This window comes from Neopsephotus bourkii, unplaced genomic scaffold, assembly GCF_033783945.1.
Source record: "Neopsephotus bourkii isolate Nb327-2 ecotype Australia unplaced genomic scaffold, CSIRO-AGI_Nbou_v1 NB_399, whole genome shotgun sequence".
Taxonomy (NCBI): Eukaryota; Metazoa; Chordata; class Aves; order Psittaciformes; family Psittacidae; genus Neopsephotus; species Neopsephotus bourkii.
In genome coordinates, this window is record NW_026900903.1 from 109,187 (window position 1) to 135,643 (window position 26,457).

At 37.7% G+C, this 26,457-nt stretch overlaps 1 protein-coding gene across 4 annotated transcripts in view; it reads right to left on the minus strand.

Moving 5' to 3' along the window:
• The window catches only part of TLE1 (TLE family member 1, transcriptional corepressor), a 79,105-nt gene that overhangs the window by 37,208 nt on the left and 15,440 nt on the right, over positions 1-26,457 (minus strand). For 2 of the 4 annotated variants that reach the window (XM_061349309.1, XM_061349307.1), the window contains exons 5-6: positions 18,788-18,850; positions 17,799-17,873 (exon numbers count right to left, since the gene is read on the minus strand). In XM_061349309.1, coding sequence (XP_061205293.1) covers positions 17,799-17,873; positions 18,788-18,850 — 138 coding nt within the window. Of the gene's footprint in view, positions 1-17,768; positions 17,874-18,787; positions 18,851-26,457 lie in introns of all 4 variants that reach the window. The other 2 variants (XM_061349308.1, XM_061349306.1) reach the window with 1 other exon arrangement.

Genomic DNA, 26,457 nt, shown 5'->3' on the forward strand with positions numbered 1-26,457 from the left:
AAACTCACATCCCTCTCTTCCCCTAATCTGGAAAAAGTAAGTACATTTTTATTTTGAATTTTAAAAAACTAAAAGACAATGCTCAATTTCATATTTAGAGTATTAAATTTATGTTTTATTATAGCCAAACTTTTGGAAAAAAACGTAATTATTCATGAACTGACACGATGTTTATGAACCAACTGTAAGTTTAAAGTCCAGGTATTCCAGATAGCATCAATAACGTCATGGAACTCCCACCAAGAAACATGGTATTAATGAATTAAAAATACCTCCATCTGTTTCAAAAGCAGCTTGCAAGACTGGTATCGTAATGACTAGACATAAAACCCTTTAAGCAGTCTGGCAAAATAACCTTTAAGCAATTTTATTAGAAGCAGTCCTTACAATAGAATGCCTTCCCCACAGCTTAAATATCAATGCATTTTTTAGTTAAAGCTGTTATGGTTTTATTAATATTTTCTAAGTTCAGCTAATAATTAATTTGTCCAAAATGCTAAACACAGATTTATGCAGAAAATTATGCTTCAAAACAATCTTTAGCTTGGTCATAGCTCCACTTTACTACAGGTAAACAGATTTTCTGACCCTTTCCTCCTTCCTTGCACCTGGTCTTACAAACAGAAGACAGAACAAACCTCTCCACCTTGGCCATGTTCCACCATCCCTCTGACGAAGGTAGGTATCATGAAAAAAGCTAGAGTACCATTCAATTTATGGGATCAAAGAGAAGACAGATAAGGAAACGTCTGGACAGGATGAGCTCAGCTAGACATGAGTTTGACCTCGTGCATGCTAGTGGTGGTCCTGTAAGAGCAGGCAGAATTGTTACAGTACTGCTGACAGCTACTGAAATCAAACCTAAAGCCCACAATATTTCACAAGTTATTACAAAATAACTCAATCCAAAAAATATTTTACCTGCTTCCATAGGTCCCAAGCCTCTTCAAGACAAGCTGTCAACAAAACCTGCGAACATCTACTGGCATATGAGTGACTTAATTTATTACTGTTTATATAACTACTATGCCCTATACTTCTATTTCTTACAACCCCACCCCAGGACATGCCTTGAGCGGTTTATAAATTTATGTAGACACAAGTGACAGATATGAAGAACTGTGGACTGGACCTGGTAATCTTTCACTTTCTTACTATTCCAACTGTAACACTGCCATCATGTACTTATTTTTGATACACAATAGAAATAAGATTTACCACAATCCCTTTAGTCAATTCTACATGCTTAGAGGTTTACCCGATCTCTCACAACCTGCATCAGGATTTTCTTTTCATATGCTGCATAAAAAGCCTTGCTAGTCTGCACTGTAATGCATATATGTCTGATCGCTATACTCGCCAATTTTTAAGTATGCTTAAAAAGCAAGGTAAGAAAGAGGTAGTTCTTATTCTATTTTAATATGTTTTACAAACAACCTGAAAAGCACCATTTCAAATGAAGTATTAAGAATTATCTTTATTTGAAGTAGTTAAAGCAGTAGACCAGCTTCTACTAAATCAAGCAGCTACTACTATTTAAAGTTCATTTAACTGAAGTATCTGTAAAGAGCAGTGCGAAGTCTGACAGGACTGCAGGGCTTGGGGTTTTTTGTTTGTTCATTTGTTTGGGTTTTTTTTTTTGATCCAGCTTCTAAGGAAAAAGGCGACATCTCTCTTCTCACTTTATGAAGTATAGACTTCATGAGGATTATAGTAGTTTCCAGCATGTTTCCTCAAATCAGGAAATAACCTGATGTTTTGGCAGGCTCTCTGAGAGAGACAGTATTTCACTTACTCCCTTTCTCATTGACGGCCTTAAGCCAGGTCAGTCATCTGCACTTCGCTATGAGACAACATACATCAGCAGTACTGTATGGCATTCATAGCATTGGTCTTACTTGTCCCCAGCTGCACTATCACACTGGATTACCCTGCTGTGGCATTCACTTTTGGCTAAGAAGAAAATGTCATTTATCCCTTCCAAATTGGTTTTGCAGAGAAAAACCCTTCTCCCTTCTCCAACAGTGACCTCAAATTAACTTCTACAGGGCATGGGAAGGTCAAAATAGGGAAATAAAACTAAACTGTTTCCATTCTTGTCCATAGTCCTTCAGGGAGCCTCTGAAAATTTCCTTTATTTATGCCTCTTGCTTGGTTTAATTACCAAACAAGTTAATCAGCACAATTTCAGTCTTTAGAAAGCAAACTGTTAGGGACATATTACGTACAATTTCCTTGGTTTTGCTTTGTAGCTTACACACATGGTATTCTGAAGGACACGTAACTGAGGACCAAATGAATCCCTTATAAACAGGTTCTGAATCTGAAAGAACACGTTGAGAAGAGCTATGGCCTCTTTCTCCGATGGGACTATATACAAATGCTGGGAAACAATCCCCAGTGTAAGGTGTAGAACAGAGTATGAGAACTGCAAGTGGAAATGCATCACTTCGCATAACATTTTTGCAGCTTTACCAAAAGGTTACTGATGGTAGCAGAGGAAAATGGTACCCCAAAATGGTTAAATATCCAACTACAATAAACAGACTTAAGACTGAAAACCTGATCATGGTCTTTTAAGTTGAAGGTATATTGTGAATTAATGTTTGTTATATGAGGCTCACTGCTGTTTAAGACTGAAGAATATTGATTGATATATATTACCCATTCATAATAGGTGTAAAGTTCTCCATAATACATAAAGATGGTCTTTTCCAGACGTTCATGATCATTTTATTTAAAAAAACTTCAATTTTAAGAAGTATTCTTTTCCTAGAAGTGGAAAAAGAAATATGTGCTGCACACAAAGGAAGAGGGAGATAGGTAACAGCAGCATTGACTAGATGTATTTGGTAACTAGACATTTGCCATAGTAGATCCTAGAAACAATTATGCTATGCATATAATCACCTTCCTGTCACTTCAAAGACACTAATGCTTGCTCTGTCACCTTTTAAGAGCTCAGCAGCAGTGAGATATAAAACGGAATAAGTTGGCAGCAGTATCATGGTCTACTAGGCATGTTCATTAGCAGTTAATTAAAAACTAGACATCTGCCATAGGAAATGTGCTCAAAAAAAGGATGAGTAACAGATCTTACTACCAATTATTATCATTACTTGCAGAGCAATGGCTGTGTCCACTTTCAGAGGAAAGTGGGAAGGTAGAGAAAAGTGCAATGATGCATACATAAGTGACTGCACTGAGATAATTAGCTATAGCAGTGACTTTAAAAGCATCAGTAGGTCACCCACCATTCTGTTGCCAAACTAGAAGATCTTCATATTAGCAAAAGGACCAATGGAATGGCAAATTCAATTTACTGTACTTCCAGATGTAGGTTTTCTTGCCTCTGTTTTTTTTTCCCAGCATCCCTCTAATCAGGCCACAAAGGCTGCAAAATCAACATATGAAAAACAGAGCACTTGCTTTGCTGAGCGAGCATCGTCTAAGAATTTTTAAAGCAGTACAGTTTTTCACCTCAAGCATCCTAGGCAGTTTCCAGCTATAAAGAGCTCTTTAACAGGGACTTAAAATTTGTAATTAACTTTCAATCTCTGCCAGAAATCTCTGCCAGAGACAGAATAAATCTTTGTGAAACAGATTTCCTGTACATAAAACAAAGGCACACCTCCTTTAGGCTCCTTACCAAGAATGAGCATGAGCTCCTACAGTCCCAAATTCCCACCTTAAAGTAGCTCTGCTGAGGTCACAAATACCTATGGCTTACTTAAAAGTCTAGTTTTGAATTCCTAGTATTAAACAGATAGAATATTTTTCTGTTCTTCAACAGATGTGTGATGTGCTATTCAGTACGTGTTGAAAAGCGCCAAATTAAAAGTTCAGATATGACTACATGAACAGCAGAAAAAAGGTTATACCTGGTCCCAAAGCACAATAGATGACTTCTCTCATGCCTTTTTAAACAAATGCCTGAGAGCAGAAAAAGTTCTCAGAAACCTGTTCAGCACTAGCACCAGTATTACTGTCAAGAGATTCCCCCAAGCTCCATCGAGGTGTTGTGAAAGAAAATCTGGCAAGCACAAGTCATTTAGAGACCTGAAACTTGAAGGGCATGATTTCATGTTAACTTCTGTAAAACTAAAAGATATAATTTTGTTAAACTCAAGCATGCAGACAGTCATGAGAGAATTACTGTGTTCAATTTCACTGTCATATCCTCTCTTTCCCAAAGGGAAATCAGGGTTTTTTATTTTCTTACTTCATTAGCAGAAGGAAGGAAGAGCCTGCATCAAGTATCTATGATCAATGAACATGTAAGGGCTAGTGTCTGAGCAGATACCACCTAGCCAGCCAAGCAATAACCTTCTCCCTCACTGTTTAGAAATACTTACAGAACCAACATTGCAAATGTAACCTTCAAAAAAAAAAAGGAAAACAAGATTATACTCCTGTCGGATCCAGTCTTCTTTCTCATTCTAAAATAACCCAAAACCCTGCACACACCACCCACACTGCTAACTTGCAAAACTAGCAGGAGTAAACTTATTTAGACAGTTTAAGCCATTAATTAAAACTCATATTTAAGTTTCTGTAGGTATTTTCAAGAGTATTTCAGTTAGCCAGAAGAACTCACCACAGGATGACAACCACCCACCCTTAACTATATATCCACATTCTTCTACAATGACTTGACTACACCAGTGGGCATGGGAAGAGCTATAGGCATCATCTACTTAGACTTCTAGAAAGCTTTTGATACAGTCCTTAACAACATTCTTGCCACACAATTGGGAAGCTATGGGGTTGATGGATGGATTATTAGATGGCTGAGGAACCGACTGGACGACTACATCCAAAGAATCAATGAGACTCAGTCCAAAGAGTCAAAGGCTCAATCTCCCTGTGGAAACTAGTAACTACTTGTGTCCCTCAAGAGTCTATAATGAGACCAACACTACTCAATATCTTCATCAGTAGGCTGTGATAGTACATACAGTTAATAGCATTAATAGTGCACCCTCAGCAAGTCTGTAGATGACACCAAACTGAGTAGTGCAGTTAATTCACTTGAGAGAAGGGGTGGCACCAAGATGGACTTTTACAGGTCTGAAGAGCAGGACCTTCATCATGTTCATGTGAAATTCATTCAGTTCAACAAGGCAAAGTGCAAGATTCTGCACCTGGGTCTGGCCAATCCCCAGTATCCCCCTGACTGGAGGATGAATGGACTGAGAGCAGCCCTGTGTTCACTTTCTGTAAAAAGACTTGGGGGTACTGGTGGATAAAAATTTGGACATGCAAAAGCAATGTGCACTTGCAACACAGAAAGTCAATCATGTCCTGGCTGCACCCAAAGAAGTATGGCCAGCAGGCTGAGAGAGACTATTGTCCTCCTCTACTTCACTGTCTTGAAACCCAACCCAGATTACTGCATCCAGTTCTGGCATCCACAGTGCCAAGAAAGACACAGACCTGTCACAGCAGGTCCAGAGAAGGTCTGCAAAAGTGATCAGAAGGATGAGGCACCTCTTCTACAAAGAAAGTCTGAGAGAGCTAGAGTTGCTCAGTCTGGAGAAAGAGAAGGCTCTAGGCACATCTTAGGCAGCCTTTCAATATACAAAGTGGGCCTATAAAAGAGATAGAGACTTTTCGTCAGAGCCTGTAGTGACAGGACAAGGTGAAACAGCTTTAAACTGAAAGAGGTCAGGTTTAGATTGGAAGTAAGAAATTATTTACAGTGCAGATGGTGAGTCCTGATACACACCAAGTTGAATATCAGCCAGCAATATGCTTTTGTGGTAAAGCAAGTGAATGGCAACCTGGACTGCGTTAGGAGAAGCACTGCCTGCAGGCCGAGGGAGGTGATCCTTCCCCTCAGCACTGCTAAGGCCATACCTGAATTAGTGTCCTGTTCTGGGCTCCTCCGAGAGACACGGACATACTGGACAGCATTCAACGATGGGTATAGAGAAGGCTAAACAGTCCCAGTTCTCTCAGCTTGTCCTCATATGCAAGGTCCCTTAATCAACTTTGTGGCCCATCACTGGATGACCCAACAGCAGGCCAAGAGGTAATGGACACAGACTGAAACATAGGAGGTTTGTCCTAAAGCTCAGAAAGCACTTTTTTCCTGTGATGGTGACAGAGTACTGGCACAGATTGCCCAAGGAGAGGGCCAGTAGAGTCTCCCTGACTAAAGACAGTCAAAGGCCATACAGACAAGGTCCTATACAACTGGCTCTAAATGGTCCAACTTGAGCAGGGGAATGGACCAGATTACCTCCAGGGGTCCCTTTTCCGTGATTCTGCAAATATGTTTTAGAAAAATGAGAGTCAGCTGCTACTATCATGGCTTCATTTTCTTCCCAGTTCCTTTGAAACATCTGTATTTATTTTGTTTCATTTGTTTCCTTACTTCCTCTTCTTCTAAATGTCCAGATTTTATTCTGACAGATAGGAAACTGCATTATACCACAATAAATAAACTTGAAAGTGCACACCACTGAATCTCTAGCCACGAGGCAGAAAATGGAGCCTTTGTAGTTTTGTAGAAGTTATTTGAAAACTATCCATTATGACAAAAAACCACAGTGGCATGGGCACGGAAAGTGAATGCCCTCAGAAACAATGAAATAGTGTCTTCAGTAAACCTCTTCCATCTATAAACCATGTAAAATGCCATTGTACTATGGAGACTTAAGTCCACAGAAGGACAGTAATGGCAAAAGCTATCCTAAGCAATATACTTCATATATATAAAACCTGTGTGGTAGCAGCATGATTAAAGGCCCAACTATCTCATAGGAAAAATCCCATTTCTTTTTCATGCTTTATTACAGAAGATGCAGAGTACAGTGTCTTTAGGTCTTACCATTTATTTTCACCTCCACAAAAAAAAAAACCACAAACCAAAACAAACAAAAAAACCCCAAACAAGCTTTTTACTGTGTACAGAATTGATGTCAAAGCAAGTATCAAAGTCTGAAAGAAGATGAAAAAGTTAACTTTGTTCTTTGATATTATTTTCTATGTGGTGATTTGCTTCAAACTAATGTTAAATTTTTGAACAGAAGGCTCTTCAAAGTTTTCCACAGCTCAAGTTTCCACTTGTTTAAACAACTCAGACCATATTAGTAAGTCTAAGTTGCACATCAACCTTTTCAGAGCAGTTAAGGGGTTGCATAAATAGCATCACAAACCAGAAGAACAATGCAATAGTGGGATAAAGGCAGCTTCCCCCCCCCCCCGCCCCACCCCCAACACATACTCCCCAAGCAGTCTTTTTGTCACAAATTGACATAATCTCTCAGGTAACTGAAATGAGGCTGTGAAATTGTATTTCACTGCTCTGCTGATACAGTGATTATAAGAACACTAAGAAACTAAGCCCTTTTGCCATCTTATCTACTAAAAAAAAATAATCAGACGCAACACCCTTAGCATGTCCAAAGCACTCCATGAAGTTACTGCAAAACGACTGAAGTTTACAGTTCTAAATTTGTCTTTTCTGTTTTCCTTTCTTAACTCCTGATTTTCCTGCTCTTTTAATTCCTTCCTCCCTGTGTTATTATCTTCTTTTCAGAATTCGCTTTGAGCCCCCTGCTATGGGACCCTCCTTTAGGAATCAAGTCTTCTCTCTGCTCTTCAGAAAAACTCAAAATGGGAAAAACAATGTTGATTTCAACTGGCTTATGAAGGTTAAAAAGACCACTTTATGCTCCAGTGCTCTCGTTAGTTTTACACGAATGCATGCATGTTTTACTATAAATTTAATTTCTTCTACAAATTCATGCTACACATGTTTGGCAGAGCACAATAAGCCTGGCCAGCACTAGAGTCGGTCCTTCTTCTTTTTTTCTCCTAATATTAGAGTAAACCGCATTATTTAGTCTTACTAAAGTAAGGCATGCTAGCATAAACACAAGCTTAATTCCTTATATACTTCCTCTGTGAGGCTAATAGTTCTATATATAAAGAGAGAAAATAAAAACTAGTTGCAGTCATGAAGCTGCCACACTAACTTCTCTGAAACAAAAATGTATATTTATTGTTTGGCGATGTAGCTTGAGAGAAAATCTGATTCCACAGAAAAAAAATTACAACACAGGAAGAGAATACAGATTCTAATATGAGGCTAACGAACCCCCGGTGTGCACGGTTCACCTCCAAAGAGCCCACAGAGTCAGCAAGCATCAAAGCAGTTACACCAAAGCCTTCATCTACCTAGCAAAACTCTAAATTTCATTTTGCATTACTACAATAGGAAATTTTTTAATAGCTCCTTAAAATCATTATATGACATAAATGCTAAATATATTCTTCAGGTTGTATTTTAGAATATATTCTGTATTTCATGAGGATATTTGATTATTTTTTTTAACATGAGAAAGGCTTGGGTTGTTAATTTGAACTACACAGCCAGTACCAGCCTACCTCCTAGTAGACACAGTACTTCTGCTGAATCACAAGATCCCATCTTCAAGTTTTAACACTGTAGTTAGCTTTACACCTACCGAACTGAGAAACAGGTCTGCCGTACTCCCCAATATAACAGAAATATCAAACAAAAATAATTTTCAAGAGCAGCCTATTAATCATTGATTAGTTCTCACATCACCATCTTACACCAGACACAGACTTCAGACAGCACTCTCTTTTCCATAGCACTATACTTAGCAGCGACTCTTTATCTTCGCTATGCCTTTCCGTCTCACTTTAAACAGCTAGGTTTCTCTCACCCTTTCTTCTAGCATTTTGGAGGGCAAGCCCAAGCACCAGAATTAGAAAGATAAAGAGATAATTACACTTCAGGAGTCTTCAGAAAGATCACTCTTGTAAACTGTAAGGACAGATGTGGGTGATCCCACCCAAATGAATTGTCAATGCACCCAGTGAATAAGCACATCCACTATTTTTTCCGCTAAAGTGATCAGCAATTAACTCTTTAATAAAGTTTAGTGATAATTGTTAAATGGCAAGATTTTTAACATCCCATTGACATAGAGGGAGTAATTTTATAGCACTGCCAGCATGACTAGTACTTTCACAACAGTAGATCTGAACTAGCAGCTTAGCTACACTGTGGAGACTGCAGATCATCCCATGCTGGCAGAGCCCTGCAGCAAGGATGTCAGATATTGCCAGCAGATGGAATTCTTCCAGTTCAGTGACATCTTCTCCCCAAGGTGCGTTAGCACTCCACTGGTGTAACTGCATCCACATAAGACCTTTTGCCAAAGTGAAAAAAAATTTCTTCCCTCCTCCATGCTTTTAGGCACTGTAAGTTAACCTAAATCTTAGGCGCTTGTACCAAGTGCAGACACACTGAAGCATGACTACTGCTTGTATCAGCAGCTGTGTAGGCAACACAACAGTCCACAAACTAAAGTCGTATTGCTAGCGTAATTTAACAAGTATATACACACTTATAACATTTTATGTATCATATGTACACAACTGTACATTTTTATATTTTAATATATTGCATCATTAATATATTGCTATACACTACATATATGATACACATATATAATATTCAGTATATATTACGCATACACATACATTGCTTACACTAAGATGAAAATATTTAAGTTGTTCTCTATGTTTGTATATACAGCTTTTTCATTGACAGCCATTCTTCTAAAAAGTATATTGCAGAGCTGGCTAAAGAACAGTTCCTGTCTCAAACAGTTTCTAATAGAAAAAGAAAATAAAAACAAGTCAGAAGTTCTAAAGGCCCTTGTATTAATGATGTTTGGGTTTCCTCTTTTTTTTCCCCTTAAGTAATGTTAGTTTTGTTTTGGGGTAGTTTTCACTGTTTTTTTGGGGGGGGGATGGGGTGGGGCTGGAGGTGGGTTTCTTGGGGGGTTTTTTTGGGATGTGGATTCCCTCCCCCCAGCTAAATTCTGAAGAAGTAAGGGACAAACAGCAAAGCTGAAGTTGCGCTGGAGGGAAAAGATGGCAACAATGGAGGAACCTTTATGAAGGACAGATGCCACAGGGCAGAAGGGAGTGGAGGGGTAGAGTCTGAGTACAAATGGAAAAAAATGATCCTTGCACAGGAAAACATGTCTTCACCAAAGGACTTCCCAGACTCTAAAGGAAAGTAACAAATTCAGAACCACATTCTAAAAACCACAGAAGAGGAGATTAACTTCTCTTGGTCCAGACAAGACAAAGGCTGGTTTTCTGAAAACAGTTACATTCATTTGACCACTGTCACTTTAAGTCAGTCCAAGAACAAAGCTTTTCCTTAATTTCAGACAAGTAAATATTGCTTTCTTTGAAGACTCAGATGCAAGCCATAAGCCTCTAGAATAAAGCTGTCAGCACATGTTGCTTCTGGTCTGCAGAAAATGCCAAAGCATGTTTTTTTTCCGAGGCAACCATAAAAACTCACCTTCTAACCTCAAATCTAAGTATCTGCCTTTTTTAAACTACTGTTAGCATGCCACTAGCATCCAACAACACCTCAAAAGCATGCTCCTGCTTTGGCTCCTGCAGCCAAAACCAACTGGTTCAAGCAAGTACGAATTTGGAAATTACTTAAATATTACTTTAGGGGGTTTATTACTGACCTATGATTATCTTGAAAAGTATTTATTTTATTTCCAGGCTCTTACAGTCTCCAGAAATTTAGATCTTGCCGAACATAAAGATAATAATGCTAACACAGAAAGGCTTTTTGGAAAATTAAAATCCAGGAATTTAAATTGTGCTCATCACACTTTTGTCACAGCTACTAATAGCTACAAAAATATTTCACAATATCAAAGAATTAAAAGTTTGCCAGTAATGAGAAAACCATTACACTGATTTTTAGCTACCGTTCCAAGCCACAGACCAAATACCAGAAATTTCATATACATCCTGTAACAACTTCTACTTACTAAATGATTACCACTTCTGAACATGCATTTGAGCAATCCACTTCTGCTAATCCTTGGGTTTACTACCTCAGTACTACTGCTTGTAAGTATTCAATTTAAAGAGTGACAGCCAGTACATTTAAAAACAGTACTGCGCATTCTCAGATATTCAGTGGTTATACAAGACAGCAGCCTTGGTACCTCAGCAAATATTCTAATTAAAATTAATGCAGTTACCATAAACTCTTTATTGAAAAGTTACAGCAAACTTCTGTACAAACTGTCTTTGCACTGCCTGTAATATTTGCTAAAGTTACCACAAATGGCTATGCCAGCCTCACTTTGTGGCTGAATAACGGAAAACAAGCTTCTTTCCCTTCTCTTTCACACTTCCAACACAGCCCCCTCTCTGAACAATCTGCCTTGTTCTTCCCCATGAAAAACTGTTCTCTTTCACATTTCTAATGTTTAATATTTATGTTACTTGTGTCCCCTGTATCTTCCTCCACACCCTCTACTACAATCACTCTGCACTCTCCTACTCCATCTTTATTACAGTCACCCACTTACAGGTATATTTCGCCTGTGCAGTACACACCACTCCCATCCACACATTGACAGCTCACCTCAGTGTATCAGTGTTTGATTCTCAAAACAAGACCTTAGCTCCTTTCTGATCAACATGCTTCATTCTTTGCCCTTCTCCTACTACACAGCCGCCCAACTTAGTCGTACATCATTCAACATGTGAACAACCAACACCTTTCTCTCTTCCCACTCATGTTGCAGGACAACTCCATGACTATGAATGCTTTGCTTCATTCTTACTCAAATAACTTCCCTGCATTTGATTTCACCTTATGTGTAATCCCAGCTGAGTTCCTCTTTTGTCCGAGCCAACCAATTCATTCTTCCCATCAAACTTTCTTCCTTCGCCAAATCTACCTATCTCAAACTTCTTTCAAGAGAAGCACTGAAGGTCACATCCTGTTTTTATCTGAGCCTACTGACTCTTTACTTACTCCAATTCCCCCACTTGTCTAGCTTCAAGTATGAATGCAAAGGAGGTATTTGTAAGAGAAAAGGTACGCTTACCTTTTCAGATTGCCTATTTTTACTTCCTTGATAACTTAAGGGAAATGTGGATAATACAAGAACTATCTTCAAATATGGAAAGCTTTTCTGCCTGCATATGCTTTAATCAAGAGAGCTACTTTTAATCACTCTTTAGAGGAAGTAATCCTTTCCTCTGGGATTAAATAACCTACCCTTCTGTGCCAGTGACTTCATATATATATTTATATACACATACACATATATATATATACACATATAAATACATATATATACATATATATATCAACACCCCTCTGCCTCAAACACCTTCAAACGTAAACCCATTCCTGACCCCCATTTTGTCTTTCTGACAGCCCTTCCATGTTTTCTTTACTACAGCTCACTGAACACTTCCTGTAAATTCTTGCCTTGAACTGTAATATTGAAGCACTTTGACTCGTTTAGTCCTTTCCATTCCACTGAAATTATTCCTTCCAAACCTGCCTGTTTAACAGAACCATCTGGACCGAAGTTCACAAAAATAAGGAATTATCCCTGCTAGCATATCAATCTTCTCTACCTAACTAGCCCTTCCTGAAACCACATTTCCCATGGACTTCTCTGGTCTTCTGTTTACACATATACAAGTTTTTCTAACCTTAGCAGCATCCCCTGCACCTCTCTCCTGCTGCAAAGCAGACCAATTTACAAGCTCTGCACCCTTCAACATGTACACTCCCTATCCCCACCATCTGCTCAGTGGACAATAATCCAACAAGTAGTACCAACTCACTGTTGGTACCTCACATAGTCATCAGAATCTACCTTCCCTCTGCATTCTCAGCTGCATCTGCGTATCTTCAGGTTTGAGCTCCATGTAACCACGTTCTTCGCAAACCATCTCCCTTTCACACCTTTCTTGAAAGCTGTTTAGCTTCACAAATTTGTAACCATGTATTTGGTCTCACCTTTGACTTGCACCTTAGACATATTAGGTGGTTCTCCATCTAGATCTAACAATTTTTTGTTTTTCAACAACATCCAAGATGCAGCTTTTTCAATGCAACCACATATGAAACTTTGCAAGATAGGAGAGGTCTGGGCTGCTACTCAATTACATTTGACTTTTGGATGCAATTTTCCCCTCTCCAGAATGACTGAAGAGTCATTCATGAGAATATTTTGGTTTCCAGGAAATGTGTCATTTAGACACTGCTCCCTATATTGTTTCTCCAAGGTTCTCTGTTTCCCCACCGGTATACAGTGTGCACAAAAGGGATGGGAGGATGTCAAGTGGAAAACAATTCTGCTTAATACTATCTATTCATCCACATTTTACACGCCTTCTTTTCAGGTTTCCTGTTTTGAATAGGACAAACTACCAAAAACATCAATAAGACTTTCTTGTTTTTCCTCAAAACTTAGTGACACAAACAACAAAAATCTGACCATTGTTCAGGAACTAGCATTCTGACAATACGAACTGTCATGCTAACAAATACCTTCTTCCTTTGCTATCTATTTTAAACTTAGTTTACAGCTCTGAAGCTTTTTTATTCCAAATCATCTACTGTGAAGAACCCTAGTATGTAATTAAGGTTTCTGTGTATTTTAAAAAAGGCGAAACATGAAGAATAATCCAGGATATTGCCACACAGAGTTCCTATTGTCAGAGCTAAGTAATTCAGACCTGGGGTTAGCTAGTTAACGTTAAAAGGGAGGATAGTTTTGTGCTCACTACATCTCATTTTATTTAATTTAAAAGAACTAGGCAATTTCCCCTCTCTCAGCACATAATGCAGATCATGGCTGAGGAGATCTAAAGTAATGTTACAGCTGCTTAGCTCTTCCCTTGCACTAAGTTTTGCATTCATTTCTGCTGTAGTCTGTATTTCTATTTTATAATGAAACATACAGCCTAGTTATTTATAGGCTTTCTAAGGATTAACTGCACTCATAAGAGCAAACCCTCAAGAGGTTACCTCATCCTCTTAAACTTCACACACTACAATCCCAGAGATAGCTGGCAAGCACAGCCAAGAGAGAAAAAAATAATCCCACATCTTGCTAATCCTTTAACCAATCACCTCATGCAACAGTGGAGAGGCCTCTCCAAGGCCTACAACGCTAACTGTCTCAAGAGTGCTGTCAATCCAAAAGATACATATTTCACAGAACCATCAGCAACACACCTCAAAAGGCAAAATAAGATAGCCAGCTACCCAGTGGTACACCAAAATCATGCATCTAAAATGCAATACTACAAAATATCCAGTTTGCTGCTTGTATTCCCCGTTCAAATACTTGCATATTCTACTCATAAACCTACCTAGTTTATAAATTTGAAAGCACATCTAACAAATTTTGCATTGTTTACATCTAGATAGACCAATTTAGCTGTCCCTTATACTTCCTACCACAAACTTTGAACACCTTTGATTTTCCAGCCAAATAATCTCAAAAAACACCCCAAATAAACAAACTAAAACCATAAAAACACACAAAAAACCCAAAACAAACAAACAAAAAAACAACCCCAAAAAACAACTTTAAGTTAAATCATAATCATTTTTTTTATATCATAATTTGGATTCTCCCTTAAACCCACATATGGATACTGCCTGCAGCTGCAGCAGTATCAGGGATTTAAGAAGTGCACTCATCTCTTGGAAGTTTTCTGGTTTGTTTATTCTTTCTCTAGAAAAATTGCTACTCATTGAACTTCAGTATAAAAGCGGTGCCATAAAATAAAAATAAAAAGCCAGGAGGTTGTTTAGCCACACTGCTAAGCCCATGGTTGGAAGTTAAAGCCTCCAAAAACATGCAGCAAAAATATAAGGCTATGACTGCTAATAACCAAGTACCATCCACAGTTCTTTCCTGAAGTAAGAAGTTTTAAACAACACAGAGGATTAGCACTGCTCATAAGCTCATTGAGTCCAACTGTATTACTTTTTCTTTTTTAATGTGTCAATTAATTCTCTTTTGTACACCCTTAATATACACCAATTCCAAACTTGCTTTTGACTTTGTAGGTAAACTCTCTGAAAAAAATCTCAGTCCCACGAGACTACAGAGTTCCTGTCTTCACAGGCTGCCATCTAACAGGCTTCCACCTTTTCAACTATAAATAATAAAATTTAATAAACACATTGTTATGTATTTATATATATTATCTTAATACTTAAAGTATGAAATAAATATAGTAAAAAAATCATCTTGTATTTCAGAAAGTTTTTCCCACTAATTAAAGGCTTTGTTCCCTTCCAGCAGCAACAGGAATTGCTGTAACTCAGGCAAGCCAACTGCGAATCTTTTGAACCCAATGGCCCATAAAGAGAAAGCAAGGAGGGAATAAAAGTCAAACCCTAACAAAAATGCAGATTTTATCCAGTCAAGAGAAAATACAAAAGTGAGTATCAGCTATGAAAATTAAACTTTCTTCCCATCTCAAAACTTATTGTACATAAGTATTCTCAGTAGTATGATCTCAGAAGCTGCCTGATTGCATCTCCTACTGTTGGCCCAGCCTATCTGCATTCTGAAAAGAAGTTTCTTGATCTTTCACTGCCACAATAGATGTCTAAACTGTTAAATTACTATTCTCTTATCTGAAAGACTTTGCACTTTACCAGCATGGCCCTTCCATTGTTCTTTATGCTTAGCCGGATCCCTGAACAATACTGACAGCTGCTACCAAACTGGGGTGTGCTCACTCTCAGTGCAGCTGCCGCCTGTAGGAACAGACAGGCTTCTGATGCATCCTCCCTTCTGAAAGAGGGCTTGACACACTGTGTGCTCAGTGCAAGGGAGCAAAGGTCCACTGAACTGTCAACCCAATTTTATGCTATTCAAGTTTTCTAGGATGAACACCGTCCCTTTCAAAAAAATCAAGCATATGTCAGAGCATGAAACTTACTGTGCAGTACAAGATAATTACTGATCACGTAAGACTGCAAAAGATCACTGGGCCATACATCTAATTTTAGCATGCATCTTTTTTTAGCATGCATGCATATTCACAGGCAAATTCTGTGCACAAGGTACTAAATTCCTAACTTGTAGTTTGGGATTTGTACAGCATTATTCAGAAGTATTTCAGAAGACACAGAAAAGTAGGAAAGTATCTCTTCTACTGAATCTGAGGCATCTGAAAAACAGAAAAGGTGGAGGCATAGAAGCTGGCTCCCAAAGACCTGCCCACTTCCCCTCCTCTACACCCCCTCAAAAAAAAAAAAAAAAAAAGAAAAAAGGGTCTTAATTGCATGTGGTACTTGTAGATCCTATAGCTTTTAGAAGACTGTATCATGCAGACTATAAAAAGGGGTACGTGACATGCCTGAGATGATAAAATTTGGTTTGGCTAACTTGCACTAGGTCCCACATTGATGTTTTAGATGTATTTTAATATGTATTTACTACATAAAATATTCTTTAAAACTAGTTCAATAAAAAGGTTTTTCTTTCAATTTTTCATCCTGAAGAATTAATTAAAAAAAAAGGCAAGAAAGTACATTTCTCTAATCTTTGCTAATCAAATACCACAAATCTACATGTGTTGTATTTCAAAGATCAAATCAGGTGCTTATACAGTAATTCATTAAACAAACAAAGCATAGAGGAGATTGTGATAAATACAGATGTAATTGTGTGGGTTTCTAAGATGCGATTAGCAAATCAACTGAGTAATAGTCAAAATTTGATACGAAGGGGAAAACCAGCACATATTTAAAGGGCGGGGGTTATGTTTATGCAAAACTAATCTGTCAAGTGTAATAAAGCAGCTTGAATAAAATTTAAGATGAAAATCCACTGAAGCTCCCCATTTCAGGAAGGAGAAGGTATTAAAGGAAATGAAGTTCACCCTCCCAGTTTATTTCACCTAATTGACTGCCAATAGCTTACCACAGGCAAACCAACTGCAGATCTGCAATTGAGAAACTGATGAAAGGAGCATTTTCAAGCTGAGGCTCATTCTTTAATCCTCCCTCACTCCTCTTTTTTTTTTTTCCCCATCTCCAGTTGGGATGCAATTTTAAGCACAGATGGATTAACTGGTTCCATTGTCTGTAGACGTCATTGGACTATGGCACTGTTAATCCATACAGCAGCATGTCTAATTACCATTACAAAGTGTCTGAGGGAACTACAAAGACCAGCAGGGCATCTTCTCACAAGCAATTAAAATAAACTGATAAATGAGTAATCTGAATCCGCTCAAGGCGCTAACATATGAATAAAATCAGAAAGCACGGGTTCTTGTTTCGACTACTTCTTTCACTTAGTCTGGAAGGGCAGAAAACATGAGAAATATTCTAGACTTAGTGGTAGGGGAAATGAACTCATACAGTGGAAGGAATGTATGGTTTGAAGTTCCTTAATACAAACCAAATGACTTGTGATTGACAATCAGTCACAGGCAAGTAGTAGCATATTTAGAAGCACATACATGGTGAAAGGCTGTTAGAACACTGTGTCAAGACAATTAATACTAGTTCAAAAGCAAGTGAAGTTTCTTTTCAGTAGCTTGCTAATTTAAAATTCATTAAAGATTCACAAGAAAGGGAAAGAAAGAATGAATAGTTGTACAGGCTCCAAGAACTCAAGTGTCACAAAAAGTATGAGGCAAAGGCAACTAGATCAACTGACACACAATACCTACAAATAAACAAGCAATTCTCCTAATCATTATATTTCTTGCAGAAAATGTTTTGTTATGCTCAGCACTGCTGTACAGAGCAACAAAGTAAGCTGTTAACTTTATTCCTGCTAAAATCTATGTGTAGCAAGGCAAACACGTCACCAACACTGAGATATCAAAATATCAAGCTTATTTTAAAAATAGCAAAGCAATAAGATATGAAAGCAAGTTATACACACTGTAGGAGGTAGACCTGGAAGGCCACGTACCCCGATGATGGCATTCAGCTCAGCCATGGTCACTTGTTTGGCACGTTCTACAGCTTGGGCCACTTGTTGCTGATGCTATTAAAAAAAAGAAGGGGCATGGGGAGGAATTTGTGTTAAGGTATTGTCCACATCAAATCAAACCAAAGTAAGAAACACTTGAGTAACTCCAGAAACTCAAGCCATCTACTGCAAGACATCTTGCACAGGTAAAATGCAACAGTGCCCCATTTCTCACCTGTTCGAAATTAAACAACAGCCCTGAAGGCAACCAGCTCACCTCTTTCCCCATGCCACTTCAATATTAATTTTCTGGCAAATGAATGATCACTTTCTAACTGAGTTGACAGGACAATAATGTCAACTTCACACTAGTGTCAGTTTTAACACTTAAATATTCTGTGGCCATACAGCAAAACCTACTGAAATTTCAAACAGGGAAAAAAAGTGCTGAACTAAACAAGAATTACAAATATTCTTCCTAAACTCTAGAATTTGAAAAGCCATAACCAAGATAATAGGCTTCAAAATTTAACAGCAGCTGCTCACAATACACTACAACTGCAGTCATTCAGACCAGATGCAGTTTGCAACCTTAAACGATATTTTGCATCTGAGCTAAGTACACACCTTTACAACTGAAATTTGATACAAATTATGTCAATAAGATAAGCATGCTTATTTCACTAGCTTCACATTTGACAACTGAATATCAAATAACTAATCACCATGATTAGAAACTAAAGCATCTTGTCGCACTGGTAATATTTTACAGACTCCCACTCTCCCCAGGCAATGGACGAGGCTGAGCCATTGTCACTAGTTCGAACTCAGATTTGTTAGACCAAATTAGCAGGGGGTTTGCACACTTCAGCTATAACAGATGTTCCTTACACTTGTATATTGTGATAAAATTAACATCTTAAAACTAGCTAATTTGCAAACAGAAAAGCAACATAATTGCACTTAAACAGCTGAACAGTTTTACTTACTTCCTGAGACAAAAATGGGATGACTTGTGCACAAATTGTATTCAATCTCTTGGCGATTTCTGTCTATAGAGGAAAAGTATTTTGATTAAAACTGTGGTTTAGGTTTTTTGACAAATAGTAACTAGTGTACAAGATTATATTAAGTTCACACAGTGAAGAAAGTAACAGAAAATCCACATCTTCATTCTACTGCAAATATAAGTTAACATATAAGCCCATGTGAGGAGAGAGATTTCGTAAGCTACTGTAGGACATCTGCCATGTCTAAAGCACCTAATCTGTATACACATTTAAGCACAAATCTGGTCCTTGTATATTGGTCATTAAAAAATAAAGCATTTTTTAAATCTAGTAAGTCCAAGATAAAGCCTTTTAAAATGTAGATTTGTTATTAGTCAAATTATCAAGTAGCATAACATGAAGATGACAGGCATGGATGAAAAATATTTGTCACAATCAATTTTATCTGCCTATTAGAAGCTAAAATTATTTTTGCTGACAGAAACAGACCATCATGAGTACAAAAGAAATACCAAAACAGAAGCAAAGCAGAATGAAGAAAAAAGATACAGACGTCTAAAACATCCATATTGAGAGAGAATTAAAATAATGCAGACAAGAAAGAATCGGATCAGAAAACGTTATAGTCAATAATAGCAAATTAGTGAAACCATGAGTAACAGGAAAACTATAAGGCTAGGAGCCATCAGAGAACGGAACAACCCTCCACTGAAACAAGCAGAGAAGACAGCAAGTCAAAGTGTTTGAGTCTCACTTTTTGACAGCCTTATCTCCCCCTTTTGGCCTGTACACTTCAACACAAGATTTCTGGAGGGGAATGGGGATCTTTTTCTCTCATTATTCAGTCTTACCTGTGCTTACAGATTTTTCAGGCCTATACATCTGCCTACTATTCAAAACAACCCCTATAACTAACCCTTAAGGTACTTGCACAACTCCTACAGTTTTTCTTAAAAACATCTGCAGCCTCTGTAGCACAGTTACACTAAATCAAAATTAGCATCTATATGTGAACACAGTCTGTGTACAAAACACTTTGAAGAGCTCTTGTCAGTCTATCATTAACCCATATAGGTATTTCCTGGGGTATCTGTTTCAAGGCATAAGAAGAGATCCCTGCTGAGACTTGTTAGGCCTTCCATGAAATGACATGCATAAACCTGAGCAAACACAAACTTTTTCCAAAGTCAGATGAAAGCATTGCTAACTTGTCAGACAAACCCTTTCCTGAGCATTCCCATCATCCTGAATTTTTCAGGAAGCCACTGTGATGTGCTGATCCTTACACATCAGTCAAGCAGTAATCAGGATACACCCTCCACAGTATGTTTCAGCAAACAGGTGATTGGGATGTAAATACAACTGGCAAGCTTTAACACCTCTTTCCCCACCTCTGACAGACACAGGGGAAAATGCTGTACAGTCCTGAAATGTGTAAAACACTATGCTCTGACATAACTCGAAGTACTCCACCTAACCAAAATCTGGCATTTGACACTGGCATTTGACACATCCACTCAAAGTTTTGCAGAGACAAGAGTCTCCAAAGTAGTTCTGGGACATATTCACCCCAGGACAAAATGGTTCTGCTTAAGTAAGGGCAATGAAGTGACAGTTGCCTTACAACAAACCTTGTTCCTCCGCGACACAGGGAACAGATTCCTGTTCTCAACAGAAACAGCCCTATTTCACAAAGTACCACAGTGGCCTGGTTCCTGTTTTGTTTGGAACACAACCACAAAATATCCATCATCCTGGGCATAGCCCTTATTACTGGTACTACATACCTACCAGCAAAGGCAATTAAAGGAAGTTACTAGCTTAACTATTATCAGTTACCAGACTTAACTATCACCAATTCTGTTGGTACTTTCAGCGTCTGTTAACAAGTGGAGGGGGAAAAAAAAAACCAACAAAAAAAACCACACCAAGAAAACCCTACAAAACCACTACACACACACACACATACACATAGTTCCACTCCTGAACTCCTCCACCCCAATTGTGAGAACCTATTTGCTGAAGGGCATTTTTTCACATGCTTAGTATGTCTCCCCAGAAAGCAAGGTATGTTAGCTATGGAAAGGAAGTCTGTTACATAGCAATCTATCTGGCTGATGTTTAGCTAAAATGTTTGAGGTCCAAGAAGTTAATTGCCCTAGACCAATGGGACTACCTTTGTTTTCAAGACAGAAGCCAGGCTGAATCATAGCAGGTGATAAAGAGGGGAAAGAAGATTAAAGTACAAAACACAAATTGGCTTCTGCTGAAAAGTTCTTTGGCCTGTATGGCCTACACAAAGGTCTCCCTATTCTGTAATACTGAGATAAGTATCCTTATTGTAGCTGTAAGGAAATAAAAAAATGTTTCAATAGAGTCTGTAAAATACACAAGTTGTCAAATTACTGGATTTTCCTGGGCAGATCCCAAATATCTAAGCTTCACAGTGACAACACTGCATAAAGGATGGCACACACTCAAGAAAACGCAACATTGCGCGATAATTACCAGTCCCAAAACACAAAACAGTTAGTTTGTTGGGAATTTTACTTGTTTGTGGGGTTGTTTGTTTAGTTGTGGGGTTGGTTTTGTTTTAGTGTTGTTCTTTTTTGTTGTTTTTTTTTTTTTTTTGGGGGGGGGGTGGTCTTGGTTTGGTTTTTATGATTTTCTTAAAAATAAAGAAAACAAACAACTTTCCCCCTTTCCCAATCAATCTTATTTTTAAATTACTGTGTATATATACAGCATTAGAGTAACCTATATATCCCAGATTTAGGGCTCATATATTTGAAAGTCTTAAAAAAGGTACTTATCAGTTACTACTACAGGCCTCCCAAAGTAACACACCTATTGTTTAACTGCTGATCTTGAGACAGATAGGGCAAGCCAGAATAATGAGTAAACTGATAGTACTGAGCACAGGTATGAAAAAAAAAAGTATCTTTCAGAGTTTTTCTTTACCAAAAGAGGGCATCACTGATAATCATATACTAATAACACCTTTAATATCCATCCACAATAAATATAAATGTACATGCCACAAATAAGTTTATTTCAAAATTCCTTGCTGCTGTTCCAAGTGCCAGTTAAGAGACATTTACACTGAAAAGGAACTGAAAAGACTACATACTACATAACAAAAGTCTGCTTGCATTTAAAAAGCAGTTTGCCTACCAGAGGTATTTCCCTCACACAATTAAATAAAGTACTTAAAATTATTTATCCACTATGAGATTTCATACATATCCTGTTTCCTGGCTTCAAATGTTTAGTAGAAATTATTCACAAGCATTTTAAAAAATATTTTCATTCTCTAGTGAGTTATGAAAATCAAAGTTTAATGCACAATTCACCTAATCTTGCCTATTAAGAGTTCAAGAGGTAGTTTTTGGAATAGAGAACTTTCATTACTTTAAATATAAATCTAGCTATTCAAAAAGAAATATATGTTCAACTTTCAAGGTGAAATTATCTTCAAGTTTATATGCACGTGTGTGTATATACATACACACACACACTCACGCTCATTCTTGAAAGCAAAAACCTCTTCTGAAGGAATACAGAAGAGCTTTGTTAATCAAGAGTAGACATCAGTAATTGGTAGCATTAGAATAAGCTACATATTATGGATTTGGGTCTCATGCATTTGAAAGTCTTAAGAAAGGTACTTACCAATTACTACTAGAGGCCTCCCAAAGTAGCATAGCTATTATCTCAATGCTGATCTTGAGATACATAGGGCAAGTCAGAAGAATGAGTAAACAAAGAAAACTCTGCAGAAAGCCACTTGAGCATAGACAAACACGACTAAATGCCCGTTTTCTTTGGCTCCTTGGTAAAGCAGAATGTGGAAGCCTGCATCTCTCATGAAACCCCTCCTAGCTCTATGACAGCTCTCAGCAAAGCATCTGAAGTACCCTTAACTGTTTGTGTTCTTAATGCAGAGCCTCTTGAATGCATTCATTTTTAACAGAGGACCTGAGAGTGGCGCACATCAAAGCATGACAAAACTACATCATTCACTGATTCTTGCTGTTGTAATGATTGTCTTTTGATTTATTTGCAAATGGCAAGCTTACTAGACCCCTAACTGAAGTACTACCATACTTTCTGGAATATTATTAAAAATTAACATGACAGAATTCAGCTGCAAATTATAAACTTAAGATGAGCCAATGGATTTTTCTTCACTCTTATTTTTTTGCCTCACTTCTATCTAATGAAAGACTTAACTGTTTTGAACTAACCATTGCCAAACTCAAGTGTCTGTACTTTTGTCCCTTGCTAAAGTGAATTCTTAACATGATGACAGAGAACAAAGCACCCAGACTACTAAATACATATTCAAATAAGTAATTTTACTCAACACATAACACAGAGCTTAGATACACAATTTTACTTTTATTTCCTTCTGCCTTTTTGAAAAAAAAAAAGCATTAACATGTCTTCCTCTACGGTAGTCTATTCCAGATTATTTCACATTTTGACAACCTGTACTTTCCAAAGCACCATTGAACATACCATATTTAAAATTAACATGATTTTTTTAACTACCAATTTGTACACTGAAATGAAAAGAAGTAAGTATAATACAAGTAATCAAACTCTATTTCTCATCACACCTAACACCCATGTGTATTTTATCACTAGCGGTGGAAGCCCTAGTCTATGGGAGCCACCAGTCTCACTTCTGAGTGAAGAATTAATTAATCACCTTCCAGCTTCAGGGGGTTCCAACAATAAGAATTTGGGGTTTGCTCCATCAGTACCTACCACACATGTCCCAGTAGTGACTTTTAAGTACAGCATCCATGGTCATCTAAAGCAAAAACTCCATCTTACAACACATCATTTTTAACAATGTGTTGTGATAACCGCTATACTATTAGTGAAGAGACTCCCGAGAGCTGTCCAGACCTTCCTACCTTCCCTTACAAAACAATGCTCTGCTAAAAATGTCCATTTTATGTCTAAAGCTTATTATTCTTTCTTGAAAACTGCACTTCCTATATCATAGAGATCAGTATCTGAAAGCACTCTATCACAACCTCTTAAGGACAGACTTATGTATTCTCATTTATTACGTTTTTATTTAATTATTTCAACCCAATTTTGACAAGCACATTTGCCATTAGACTGGGAAGAACACGTTTTAATATAATTAAAAGTAAAGCAAGAAAACCAAAAGTTCTGATGATACCAAAAAAGCATGCCCTGATCCACTCTTTTAAAGCAAACAATTCAGAGAATCAGCCTTTAATTAACAGAAAAGAATATACTGTAAGTTCACATTCATAAAAACTCTAGAACGTCAATTCTTCCGTATTCTGCCTCCCCTTGCAACATAAACAAAGACAACATGAAACTCCTGGAAGAACAAAATGGACTCCCTGTCGTTTACAGCATGTAACACAGTAACCCACTAGGGAGTAAAGGTCTGTGTTGCACTTTTGGTCATTACTGAATCATTTGAGGCTATCTGTGGTGGGGATGAGAAGAAAATCGAAGGCTGTAAGAATGCAGCAAATGGTTTGACCTTAGACTAATTTTCATTTCCATCTGTCTAGCAGACGTGGATAAAAGCCATCTTTATAGGTCATGCTTGACCATTTTTTTAATCCCAGTTGCAAGACAGGTTATCAGTTAAGTATTATATTTCAAAACACCTAGGGTAAGAAACTGCATGCGTATATTTTAGTCTTGAATTAAAGTTTAGTACCTATTTAGCAGAATCACAGAAACAAGCAGTACATTCGAACAATGTAGCCTTTATTCTTTTTATCATTGAGATCTTCAAAAGCAACAAAAAGCACACATATTCACAAAGCAATTACAAAAAAAAAGAAACATTTCACTGTGCTTAGCACTCTGCATGCTTTGTTAGAAGTTTGCTACAGAAGGACTCAAGCCTTTCCAAAAATTTGTTACTAAGAAGTGGGGGGGTGAGGGGATGTTGGAGGTATAATTAAATCTCAAAACTTAAATATTCAAGAGCCTCAAATGATTAAGGCTAGCATTCTGTGAACTTTGCTGTTCATGAGTTCAATCCATGTTGAGCACAGAGATACGCATATATTATTAGTGCCCTTTCACTTAAAATGAATATGCTACAGTCTGTTTTGGCAATGGCTGAAATGCTAAGAAAAAAAAATAAAGGCAACATGGCATTTAAAAGCTTAGCCCCCCCACAGTATATCAATGTCAAACAACTACGTGTCAAGCTAAGATTCAATTCAGGTAAGTGCCACTGACAAATTTTCTTGTTCCCAGACGTGCTTTAAGATTATTTTATTGCTTAAAATTTAATTTGTTCCAACTCACATCTCCATGACAACGTTGGCTAACTCTGCAAATCATTTGGGTAATTGGGTATCTTATCTTTCTATTGCTCTGAAATCGAATGATTCTGCTAGAACTGCAACAGCCAATCAAATTTACAGGCCTCCTGAGTAATAGACTCGCACAAGTAGCCACATTCATCTCCCCTTTACCGCCATATTAACCACCCTGTGACAAACAGTGGAAGTTGGCCTTCAAACTCTATTTTAAATTACAAACACTGCCATTACTAGTATTCTCACCAACAGAAGGGGGTGGGAAGGTTTATTCTCAACAGATACTTTAAATTCAATCTGACAAGTGGCAATGAGTCGTATTCATTTCTGCAACAGGAACAATCTCTGTATTTTTCGGTGTACACTGTCAGTTTACCATAAAGCATCATTAACGAATACAGCTCTTCCTTTGCCCCACATGTGTACTACACATTTTAATTGCAAAATCAGTTGCCCACAAGATGATATTAAAACTCCAAAACACTGGCATAAAAAAATCTTTAGCTATGAAAAAAAACCCCAAACACCTCCATACTGCAAGTAGGAGTGTGGGGAAGTAACAGAAATATTAACAGAATAAAAACTCAAAATGATAAAGCCACAAAATACTAGATAGTTTCCAAGTTGAAATCAGTTGGGTTTTTTTAATTCAGTACCTCAAGTGTATTTATCTGAATCATTAGATGTCAATTTAAGTTACAGAAAGGTCATGTTAATTTAAACATAAGCTACATATGATGAGCAAGTCAACACATACACTTGCCAGACATCTAATACAGGTTTGGAACTCATTCAACTGTAAAGTCAAGTGACCGGATATATTTCAGATGTCTAATTTAAAAGCGCTCTATAATAATAAAGGCTGCTGCACAGCTCTCAAGGAAATCACTGTACAAAACTGCCCATCCCATATGCAGCTGTAAAACCTGCTGAACCCAAGCCAACTGGCAACAAAGAAGCTGTTGTCAGGATGTTAAAGCCCTCCTTTCACAGATCCCCACTATGTCAAGACTCTTCTTAACCTAGGCTAAACAGGACAGTCACCACATTTCTCCTTTAATCCAACTTCAGCCCATCTTGCTCAAGCACTCACAACAGGTGTGTTTATCCAAATTTTAGTTCCACAGCTTAGTTTCCATGCCTAACCTAACCTTTGGTACGCACTGAAGTATTTAAATCTTTGAAGTAAGCGAACAGGTTTAATTTCTAGTTGTTTTCCAGCACACACAGTTCTCACCTTTAGATACCATGAGATACTGAGGGAGTTGGAGGCTGACTCCAATTCAGAAGAGGTCTTGCCACCTTCGCTTCCAG